The following is a 12134-nucleotide window of genomic DNA, read 5'->3' on the forward strand; positions in this document are numbered from 1 at the left end:
GAAGCTCCCTCACTCCCAGGACGCCCCTCCCCGGGCTCCTGTCATGGGATCAAGGCCAGGGTCTCCAGGACAAAAGTGTTTTTGAAAACTCAGAAGCATGTGTTCTGTCCTTAATTGGAAAAGTACGTTCTTGTTACGAGCAAATGGCCAGATGTGGGGTGATGAAGCGTTTACGTCTCAGAAAACCTCTCTTCTCCAGAAATGCTGCTAGCTCTTTTGATATTTAACAGGTGTGATGGGGGAGTATGAGCCAAAGATTGAAGTGCGTTTTCCCGACACTGTCCCAGCCGCAAAGGATTCGTCTGTAAAACTGGAATGCTTTGCCCTTGGAAAGTAAGGTGGTTTCTGGTTTTGTTTTTTGTTTCTGGTTCCTTTAATTTTTTTAAACCTTTTCGTTATTCAAACATTGGTCTAAGATAAATCAGAGTAGATTTCAAATGCTGGGCAGCAGTGCAGCCTTCTGATTGGAATCTCAACAAGCGCATCTGATGCTTCGCAAATGATCAGCTGCATTTTCCCTTACATGTGCTGATTTTCCTGTGGTTTGAGCTGCTGAGACCCATGTAGGGAGTGCAGAGGGTGGAGCACGGGGGCTGGGTAAGCCGTGGGCCAGCCAGGAGGCCTCCCACACACCCTTCCCTGCACTCACCCCATCCTGACACTCGGGGCCTGGGCTGTCTCTCAATTCTCAGCAGACCCTCAGTGCTCAGCTCCAAGATAAGCCTGGTAACAATCCAGGGTCGCTGGGCCTCAGGAGAACCGGGCCCAGCTGCCTGGCTGTGGGGCGTGGTGTGTGGCTCTGGGAGACGCCTCTCGGGCACGGGGCTGGGTTCTGTGTCTCGTGTGAGTATGGAGGATGTCTCTGTGCCTGTTGGTGATGTTCAGGTTTCATGTTCATGCCCGTGGAGGTCAGTAGGCAGCAGGGGAGAAGAGCAGACAGACTGGAGCTGGCCATGGTGGCGCTGGTGTGCGTGTGCGGGTAACTGGGACGTCGCTGGTTCCGATGCTGGCTCTGTGGGCCCCGGCTGGGTTTAATTTCTCCATCTCTTGCGCACTCCCAGGCCAGCCTCACCGCTTGTCAATGCAGTGCATTCCACGCTGAGGGACGGGACTGTCCACATGACACGCTCCGCGTGGCAAGAGCAGCCACTCCCCCTGGGCTTGAGGGCCGTCTTTCAGCCCCAGGTGTGGCCCTCACAGCCAGAAACACTGATTTAGTGACTTATTTTCCAAACCCTGGGAAGCAGCCTTAGAGATCTGTGTTTATCAGCCAGATAGGCTCAGGCCTTCCAGTACCTCTGGGTGCTCAGTCTTTGAGTTCTTTCCTGTGGATGAATTTTGTGTGCCTTTGAATCAGATGTCTCAGGTTGTTCATTTTGGAAACAGGGTTTTATTTTCATGCAGTGCTGGTCTCATGGTACTTGACCAGTAGGTAATAACTTATTGATTAAATGATTCTTAAGGAGCTGACAGTTGGGGGCTGGCATTGTGGCCTAGCAGATAAAGCGACTGTATGCGATGCCGGCATCCTGTATGAACACCGGTCTGTGTCCTGGCTGCTCCACTTGCAATCCAGCTCCCTGCAAGTGGCCTGGGGAAAAATGATGGCCTAAGTGTTTGGACCTCTGCCACCTACATGGGAGACCTGGATGAAGCGCCTGGCTCTGGGCTTCAGCATGGCCCAGCCCTGGCCATTATGGCCATCTGGGAAGTGAGCCAGTGGGTGCAAGATCGGTTTCTCCCCTCTACTGATCTCTGTAATTCTGACTTACAAACAACTAATTCTTTTTTTTTCTTTTTTAAAGAAAGGAACTTAAAGGTTTTTAAGTCAGTTTTTATTTGCTTGCCTCCTAGGACATGGTGCACTTTCACTGTTTATAAGCCTCCCTAGAAATTAAGGTTGACAGAATGTCAGATGTTTGCCAGCAAAATACTTGGAGAATCAGATGAGTCCTTTAAAAAGAAAATTCATTTAAAGCAGCGTCTGAAGGGAATTTCCACAGCTTATTCCATCATAGTTGGTGTCGGGAAGCGTACATTACTGGGGGTGCTCTGACATAGGCAGTGACTTGGAAAGTATTGGGGCCCCCTCTCCAGCGTCTAATGCAGACAGCGTCATTCATGAAGCGTGTGATTAAACCTGACAACACATGTGTCTGCTCAGATGCCTGCAGGGTGCGCTGTGTTATCTTTCATTAGATGGGAGAACCTGAGGCTCTGCATGGATGTGTAACCTATTCAGCTTCCTGCTTCTATTAAGAGGAGGGAGAAGGATTCAAGTGTAGGCCCACTTGATTTTAAATTCTGAATTTAGGAACTTTGGAGTAAATGGTAAGATAACTGCTTTTGAAATGACCAGAGGCAGATTCAATTCCTGATTTTCTCAGGAGCTGTGTGGTTGCTGGGAAACATGAATTTCCATATTCACAACCCACGGGCATCAGCAGGGCACCTACACGCATGCTGTGAATGCAGAGCCCTGTAGCCCTGGGCTGGGGTTCAGGCTGTGAGTGGGGACTGACTGATTCTGAACCCAGACGGGAAGTTCCCTCCAAGTTCCAGGGTGATCAGACTAGGGCAACTCTAATTCTCCTCACTGCCCACCCCTCCTCCATTACCTGAGTGATGACCACCTTGCAGGGCGGGCAGAGGTGAATCTGGGTGAAAGGTGAGCAGAAGGCGAGAGCAGCTGGCTGCAGTTGTGGCCCTGCTCGGCGTTGGTCCCTGTAATCTCATGTATTTGCACATTCTGCAGACCCATGGGAGAGGTGAGTGCTGGCTGCGACACTCTGCTGTATTCATATCCATTCTCTCTCTGTCTACACACACACACACACACACGCGCGCAGATGGGTGACAAGTCATAACTTAGCCAGTACTTTGGGGAATATATTTATTCCCCTCAGAATGTTGTTAAACATCCACATGCTCTGTGGTGCTTGACTTGCTGTGAAATTGTATAATTGGGGACAGAACGGAGGAAGAAAACAGAGCCAGCACACTCGGACCCTGCCGTTGAGAAGTGCCCTTTGACTTCCCCGTTTTGACCCACACTGAGCACAAAGAATGTTCTGGAAGGATGTGGAGGAGTGGGTTGGCCTCCCAGGGAAGACCATTGGAGCCCTGGGATATGTGAGGAACAGAAGTGACTTGGGAAGAAGTGAGAAGGGGGGGAGTGGTGAGGACTCCTGGGGACAAGGAAAGTGCTGATCTGAAGGTGGATGGTAGATATGAGTATGGTCAGAGGACCAAGAGCTCATTTATGTGTGCATTTCTTGGTAAACATATGGTTTTCCAATGAAATGTTAAATAAAAGAAGGTAGAAACAGTCAACACATTAAAAACTGGCATACAATTAATTCGCTAAAGGTAAAATTTTAAATCTTTTTTTTTTTCCCTTTTTGACAGGAGAGTGGACAGTGAGAGAGAGAGACAGAAAGAAAGGTCTTCCTTTGCCATTGGTTCACCCTCCAATGGCTGCCGTGGCCGGCACGCTGCGGCCGGCGCACCGTGCTGATCCAATGGCAGGAGCCAGGTGCTTCTCCTGGTCTCCCATGGGGTGCAGGGCCCAAGCACTTGGGCCATCCTCCACTGCACTCCCTGGCCACAGCAGAGAGCTGGCCTGGAAGAGGGGCAACCGGGACAGAATCTGGTGCCCTGACCGGGATTAGAACCCAGTGTGCCGGCACCGCTAGGCGGATGATTAGCCTGTTGAGCCACGGCGCCGGCTAAATTTAAAATCTTAAAAGCCTCTGGCGTGGCCGGCGCCGCAGCTGAATAGGCTAGTCCTCCACCTGCTGCGCCGGCACACCGGGTTCTTGTCCTGTTCTTGTCAGCGTGATGTGCCAGCCGCAGCACGCTGGCCATGGCGGCCATTGGAGGGTGAACCAATGGCAAAAGGAAGACTTTTCTCTCTGTCTCTCTCTCTCACTGTCCACTCTGCCTGTCAAAAAAAAAAAAAAAGCCTCTGGTGGTGCCTAAATTTACTGATAAAATTTGAACTAGCAATGTATGACCTAGGAAAATTTGAGTTGGGAAAATACTATCTTAAGAGAACTCTTAGAACGTAAAATCTGATGAATCTGTCCAAAGGAACCCTGGTTGATAGAGCAGGCGCTTGTTGTTGGGCCTAGCCTGAAAGAACCTTGCATAGGGAGCAACATTAAACCGTCGAGGAAGATGCTGGCGGAGACTCCCTGCACGTCACAGAACATCAGCAGGCAATCCAGAGACTCAGTGCTGCACAGGCTGCCCCTGAGACCTGGAGATCTGATGCGTGCTGGCAGCGTCTGGGACTCCATCACTGATGGAGAGTGGAGGTCCTGGGAGCCCCTGGGCCAGGTGCTTGTACTAAGATGCTCAGCACAAGAGACCTGGGCTTCGTGGGACAGGAGCACAGATGCGGTCCTCACATCTGCAGATGGACAAGCTGTGTGAAAATGCTGTGTGTCTTCTGACAAACCTGCAAATGTGAGCTGTCACCCAAGGGTTTTGTCTGGCTTGTGCAGAATTTTCACAAAACACCTCAACTGTGTTTGAAACATTGAAAAATACTGAAAATGTTTCTTAGCCCATGGTAAATTTTGACATATACCAAATACAAGTAAACCAACTTTTTCAAAATTGCAAATCTAAAATGAACAAATATTAAAAACAACACATTTGCTAGAAAATTATGTTATTGGTATAACTGGCAATCCCAAAATAGGAAAATCATACTTCCTGCTTTTCCAGTTCTACATCTGCACTTACAGGCTTACTGCCAAGTGTTTCTGGAGACTCAGTTTCAGTTGCATGTAGTTATAAATCACTATCTCTGACATCTCTTTGTGAAGATGTCACTGTGTGATATTTGGCGTTGGTTGTATTTTTCCCCAAATGTGGAGCATCTCTGTCCTGTTCCATCAGAGTGAAGTTCTTCACCCCTGAGAGATGCTCCATCAACTCAGACCTCAGCGACATTGATTGCTTTGTGTGGGGAGGAAATCAGCTGTATTTTCTCTCGTTACATTTCCTAACCAGCTCACGACCAGCATCAGTGGTGTCTCGGAACAGTCACTAAACAAGGGTTGCATATGTTATTAGATGGCTGGAAGGAGAGGAGAGGGAGGAGGAAGTCAGGGTGTGAACACCCAGACAGGAGGGCAGAGGAGGGGAGGGAGGAGGAAGTCAGGCTGTGAACACCCGGACAGGAGGGGAGAGGAGGGGCAGGGAGGGAGGAAGTCAGGGTGTGAACACCCAGACAGGAGGGCAGAGGAGAAAGGAGGGAGGGAGGAAGTCAGGGTGTGAACACCCAGACAGGAGAGAAGAGGGAGGGAGGAAGTCAGGGTGTGAACACCTGGACAGGAGGGGAGAAGAGGGGGAGGGAGGGAGGAAGTCAGGCTGTGAACACCTGGACAGGAGGCGAGAGGAGGGGGAGGGAGGAAGTCAGGCTATGAACACCTGGACAAGAGGGGAGAGGAGGGGCAGGGAGGGAGGAAGTCAGGGTGTAAACACCCAGACAGGAGAGAAGAGGGAGGGAGGAAGTCAGTGTGTGAACACCTGTACAGGAGGGGAGAAGAGGGGGAGGGAGGGAGGAAGTCAGGCTGTGAACACCTGGACAGGAGGCGAGAGGAGGGGGAGGGAGGAAGTCAGGCTGTGAACACCTGGACAGGAGGGGAGAGGAGGGGGAGAGAGGAAGTCAGGCTGTGAACACCTGGACAGGAGGGGAGAGGAGGGGGAGGGAGGGAGGAAGTCAGGGTGTGAACACCTAGACAGGAGGGGAGAGGAGGGGGAGGGAGGGAGGAAGTCAGGCTGTGAACACCTGGACAGGAGGCGAGAGGAGGGGGAGGGAGGAAGTCAGGCTGTGAACACCTGGACAGGAGTGGCAGGGAGAAAGGCTGTGAACATGCGGACAGGAGGGGAGAGGAGGGGGAGGGAGGAAGTCAGGCTGTGAACATGCAGACAGGAGGGGAGAGGAGGGGGAGGGAGGAAGTCAGGCTGTGAACACCTGGACAGGAGGAGAGAGGAGGGGAAGAAAGGGTGTGAACAACTGGACAGGAGGGGAGAGGAGGGGGAGGGAGGGAGGAAGTCAGGGTGTGAACACCTAGACAGGAGGGGAGAAGAGGGGGAGGGAGGGAGGAAGTCAGGCTGTGAACACCTGGACAGGAGGGGAGAGGAGGGGGAGGGAGGGAGTCAGGCTGTGAACACCTGGACAGGAGGAGAGAGGAGGGGAAGAAAGTCAGGGTGTGAACACCTGGACAGGAGGGGAGAGGAGGGGGAGGAAGTCAGGCTGTGAGCACCTGGACAGGAGGGGAGAGGCAAAGGTAGCTGACTTGGTGCCAGAGCTCAGTGTTCTAAAAGCTTTGTTTGAATAATAAAAAAAAAGCAGTCTGAAGTTCAGGGGAGTGCATGTTCCCCACAGATCTGCTCGCGTCATAGGAAATACCCCTTTTTTTCCTGTTCCGGCATTCACTCACTCTGCTTGCTGTTCTTGGCACTACCTGGGTCCCTGGTTTTATATCTCTCTGTCTTTAATTTTGGAAATATTTCAGCCATTGCTCCAAGTAGTTACTTTCTCCTTTTCTCCCACCTCTGGTTTTCCCAGTATGTGGTTCATCCAGTGCAGATGTAATCTGGTTGTTTGTTTCCTTCACTGTCGTTTTGCAGTTGAGTTGGGGGAGCTCCAGTGCTGTCTCCTCTCCTCCCCCTTGGCTCCCCTTCCCCTGTCCAGCCCCATCGGATCCCTCAGGGGCTCTCCTGGTTTGCCTTGCAGTGAATTTTGTTTCTGCTCTCCTTTGGGTCCTTTCGCAGGGTTTCCTTCTCTGCTCCGTCCCATAGGACAGCATGGTAAATGTAACAGCTTTAGTGGCCGTGTCTGATAATAGCAACTTTGTATCTGATAATGACTGATTTCGTTGGAAAACCCGTCTGAGGTCTGATTTTGATGGCCACCTTGTCTCTTCAGACAGCTTTCCTCAACATGCCTAGAAGGTTTCTATGAAACTGACGTGGTGCACCAGGCAGAGGTCTTTGGCAGCTGCGGTGTCAGGGACTAGAATTTCTTCTGGAACTGGCGATTTTGTGTGCTGTGTTGTGAGGCTGAGGACAGCAGTTATCTGAGCTACGCTTCCTTGCCATCGCACGGAGCTGTTTCGATGAGGAGAAAGGCCTTGCTAATTCCATCATTTCCAGCAGCTGTACGTCTGTGTCCATGGGCTATGTTTGCTGCTACTCATGGGTCTCATTTTACCTGCTCATTTGGATATCTGGTAATTTTTATTGCAATATAGATGTGCAAATTGTCCTGTCATTAAGTGCTGGATGATGGCTAATTTATATAAGATTGTTGAACTTTGCTCTGATTGAAAATCTGGAAACTGTGCCTCCACCTGACGGTCCTGAGCTTTCCGAGTGGATTAGAGACAGCGCTCAGGCAATGTACTGTGCTGTCTGCTCACTGAGCCCCCCCCCCCCCCCAGACATTGGCAAACATCTCTTCTAGGCGTGGTGGAGCTCTGGCACCTTCTGGCCCTGCGTGAGCTCTGTGCTTCATGGGAGACTCCCGGGCAGCCCTCTGGGATGTGCTCCCTTGTGTCACAGCCTGTCCTCAATTCTGTCCTGCAGTTCCCAGCTGCGGTCAGCTCCACAACTCCGTGCAGCCATCCGGCACTACCCTGGTCTCGAAATGCCTCCAGATGGCAAGCCACGGCCACCGAGGACTTCATCTGCTCCCTGCCACAGGCACCACGGCCTCGTGCTGCCGGGGGTGGCACCTCTGGAGAGGCTTTGGCTCACATACTGGCCCGCTTTCTGCTCTTTGCAGCACAAGGACAGGCACAGTCTCAGGTGCACCCACAGGGCTCAAAGTCAGGAATGATTTTTTTAATGAAAAATGTGAAGGCAAGTAGAGCAACCAGGAAAGTGCACTGACACACCTAAGTCGCAGATCTGGGATTCAAATTCACACCTCCTGGATTCTGACTTCAAAATTCATGCTCATAATCTGGTGCCACTTACCTTGAATTTGCCTTTTGCTCTGTAGGTTAGCCCTTCGTATGCAGAGGTACTGGGGCCTTCAGTGTGGAAACAGGATACTAGAAAGAGCTTCAAAGTTCCCACAAAATTGAGACATTTTTTATCTGGGAAATGGGGTGATGGAAGTGTTGACCAATTGTGTTATATTCAATATTTCAGCAACAAGCGAATTTTAATTCTGTATATTAAATATAACAAAAATTCAAAAGATAAACCTCAAAGCAGTGTTTTAATGAGAAGCCTTGAGTGTGTGGTAGGGTTGCTCAGGGCTCCCGAGGGGCACACAGCCCACTGGGTTATATGTGAGGGTGGCAGTGGACACTGTGTCATACGGCTGAGGGCAGCTGGGAGACACCGTGTGTGGCAGGGGAGGCGGCTGTGACGTGCAGATGGGGAGTGCAGAGTGGGGAGCCCTCGGGAGCCTGCCTCAGGTGTTCCAGGCCTAATGTGAACATGAACTCACTCAGACACACTTCCAGCTGTGTGAGCCTCCTTTGCACAACTCTAGGGATATGGAGCTCACTTTCTACACTGGGACTTCAGAGCTGACACGGTCAGAACTCACGACTCCTGGTTTTGTCCTACTGGTTTAACATGACAGCCTCTTAATTATGCGACCTGCGAACCAGTGTTGTTGTGAAATTTCCCATGAAACCCTGCATACGGGGGCCACCCAAAGGCAGGCTCACTGACGGGACCCGTGGAGGGAACAGTGGGCCTTTGCATTTCATGAAGAAGCCACATCAGTGTCCCCGTAGCCCTGGTTGCTGTGGTATACAGCTGGACGGAGCTTCCGGTCTCAAGAATCTTCATTTGGTAACTTTGCTGCCAGTGCTCTGGAATGTAAGTAGAATTCGCAGCTGCGCTGAGTGTCCCTGTGTGCTGGGGAACCTCGCACCAAGGACTGCTTCGTGTGCGCGTCTACGTCCTTCTCATTTTTCTTATTTATAAAGACAGTTGTACCCGGCTTGGCCATTAATGCCAAACAGTACATTTGAAGTCTCGTGGTATTTTAGGTGTTCCAGAACTTTCTGAGGTCAGGGAACTCATACAGTGTTTGCTTTTCTTCCTCCTCCTCCTCTTCCTCTTCTTCTTCCTCCCCCTCTTCTTTTCTGCATCTAAAAGGCAGCATTAGAGAGAGGGAGAAACAGATCCTCCATCCTCCCATCCATTCCCCAGTCATCTTCCATTGCTTTCCCAGGCACACTAACAGGAACCTGGATTGGAAGTGGAGCAGCCAGGGCTTGAACCTGTGCCCATGTGGGATGCTGGCATCGCAGGCGGTGGCTTTACCTGGTGAGCTGCAACACTGCGCCTGCTTTCCTTCCTACGTGCGTGGATGTTTTGCAGATTAAGCCTCAGGAATGTCTCCTATTTCACCGATGCTCGTGTTTTCAGAGGAGTTAGGTGTGTGGGCACTTTTCAGGTCTTAGACCTTTTTTTCTAAGCAGGTAGATATTATGGTAAGAATCAGGTGTCTCCTGAGTGTTTCTTCACTTAGTCAGTTGGCATGGAGGGATTCCTCGAGGGGGTGCCAGGCGTCCCTGGGAAATGGAGAGTCGGTGCAGGCCTGGGGGCGTGCGAGGTGCCAGGTGTCCCTGGGAAATGGAGAGTCGGTGCAGGCCTGGGGGCGTGCGAGGTGCCAGGTGTCCCTGGGAAATGGAGGGTCGGTGCAGGCCTGGGGGCGTGCGAGGTGCCAGGTGTCCCTGGGAAATGGAGGGTCGGTGCAGGCCTGGGGGCGTGTGAGGTGCCAGGTGTCCCTGGGAAATGGAGGGTCGGTGCAGGCCTGGGGGCGTGCGAGGTGCCAGGTGTCCCTGGGAAATGGAGGGTCGGTGCAGGCCTGGGGGCGTGCGAGGTGCCAGGTGTCCCTGGGAAATGGAGGGTCGGTGCAGGCCTGGGGGCGTGCGAGGTGCCAGGTGTCCCTGGGAAATGGAGGGTCGGTGCAGGCCTGGGGGCGTGCGAGGTGCCAGGTGTCCCTGGGAAATGGAGGGTCGGTGCAGGCCTGGGGGCGTGCGAGGTGCCAGGTGTCCCTGGGAAATTGAGAGTCGGTGCAGGCCTGGGGGCGTGCGAGGTGCCAGGCGTCCCTGGGAAATGGAGAGTCGGTGCAGGCCTGGGGGCGTGCCGGCAGAAGGAAGCAGCGCGGATGCTGACGACGTGTGACCACGTGTTTCTCAAGGGTGCAGCTCTTCACTTCCAGACCTCACGGCTGGCGCTGCCAGCGTCTGTCCCTGGGCTTCGTGGGTCCCTTTCCCAGGCTGCTGTTGTTCAGAGCAGGCTGGTGAAGGTCTCTCTCAGCTCCTTGGGTAGAGTGACTATCAGGCTGTTATTTCAGGGCTCCTTTGTATCTTAACACAGGGGCATTTTTTTCCTTTCTTTTTTCCCCTTTGCCTAATAATTCCTGTGAGTACACTTTTTGACAACAGCTCCAGAGGAGAAGAGCGAGCCAGCAGTGCAGAGGTTCCCCTCTTTCCCGCAGCACGCGTGGTGTGGCCTTCATTAGAACTGATGAGCCTGTGTAGCTGAACTCGTGCTAGCTTGTTCACGTGTGCGTGGCTGCTGCGGAAGGTCCAGGGTCCCACCCACGCCGCCTAGGGTTTAGTTGTCCCCGAAGTCTCCTTTGGCTGATCGGCTTCTCCTGGTCGTGGCACTTTGGAGGAAGGCGGGCCCTGCTGCTGGGATTTTTCCAGCAGGTTTTGAGGAGGAAGAAGATGCACGGTAAGGCACCGCAGGGGCGCAGCTCTGTCAGGCAGATGCCTGTGCACTGCCCTTGGCCTTGCTCCCCGGTGGGAGGAGTTCTGTCAGGGTCTCCACCGTCAGATGGCTTGGGAAGACGTGACGTGTGCAGCCCGCACCTCGTGAGGGGAGCTGGCACTCCCCACCCACCGCTGTCCGTCTCCCCCACCCGCTGATTCTCAGTGCTCTACCACGGAGACTCGCCTGCGAACACGTATTTCATACTTCGCTTGTGATCCAGTATTATCCAGTGTTTGCTTCTCAGGTTATTTCAGGTTTGCTGCTGGGAGCCCTTTCTGCTGTCCTGGGTCCCGTGGGGGTGCCCTCAGGGCCCTCATGATCTTCCCGCAAGTCGGCCTGGGCGTACCTTGTTTATTTCCTGCCCCAGACAGGGAGCCATGATTTCTCATGGACCTCTCCGGACCTCTGGTTGAACAGATTGGAGAATGGTGTTGGGAACCAGTCTCTGGGTGCTCTGGCATCTTCGCTAAGCAGGGCCATTTCCGTGCCCCCCCAGATGGCAGAGCGGGGTACTGTGTGCCTGCACTGCCTGTCACGGCGCACACCAGCCAGCGTCTCTGCGTGGCTGACTGGGCTGCAGTAGGCTAGATCAGCGCTGCTGCTGGGCCTCCAGTCCTGTTCCCTCCACGGGGCCACTCTGCCCTTCTCCCTCCTGAGAGTGGACATGCACTATGTCCACTCCCAGGGCCGCGCTGCTCGGCACCCCACTCGGCACACCCAATGAACTGGAGCCCTGTTACTGCACACCACACCAGCCTTTCACACTGTGTTTTTAAAACTTGATTCACTCCAATGGGTGGGTACTTCCTCACTGTTAATTTAATTTGGAATTCTTGGAAGCTGAAGGATGTCAAACATATTTTAATATGCTTCTCTGCCATCTGTGGATCTGCTTTGGTAAAATGTTTGTTCAGATTTCTTACCTACTTTCTCATTGGGACATTTACTTCTTTAAAATTTTTTTATTAACTTAATTGAAAGAATTATGGAGAAAGTGGGAGAGAGAAAGAGAGAGAGATCTTTATCCGCTGATTCATTCCCCAAATGGCTGCAACAGCCAGGGCTGGGCCAGACCAAAGCCAGGAGCCAGGAGCTTCTTCCTGGTCTCCCATGTGGGTGCAGGGGCCCAAGCACTTGGGCCATCTTCTGCTTTTCCAGATGTGTGAGCAGGGAGCTGGACAGGAAGTGGAGTAGCCGGGACTCGAACCAGTGCCCATATAGGTTGTTGGCACTTCAGGTGGTGGCTTTACCTGCTGTGCCACAGTGCTGGCCCCATTTATTTTCTTGTTGTCGAATTTTAAGAGTTCTCTGTATATTTGGATACAAGTCTTTGTTTTATCAGCTATTTCTCCTGATCTGTGAGT

The 12134-nt window shown here is 52.4% G+C and overlaps 1 protein-coding gene across 1 annotated transcript in view; it reads left to right on the forward strand.

The window, feature by feature from the left end:
• The window catches only part of CNTN6 (contactin 6), a 121962-nt gene that overhangs the window by 46890 nt on the left and 62938 nt on the right, over positions 1 to 12134 (forward strand). Inside the window, exon 6 of the mRNA XM_062200334.1 lies at positions 231 to 333. Within this exon, the coding sequence (XP_062056318.1) occupies positions 231 to 333 (103 nt within the window). The remainder of the gene's footprint in view (positions 1 to 230; positions 334 to 12134) is intronic.

The sequence above is a fragment of the Lepus europaeus genome, chromosome 9 (genome assembly GCF_033115175.1).
Source record: "Lepus europaeus isolate LE1 chromosome 9, mLepTim1.pri, whole genome shotgun sequence".
NCBI lineage: Eukaryota > Metazoa > Chordata > Mammalia > Lagomorpha > Leporidae > Lepus > Lepus europaeus.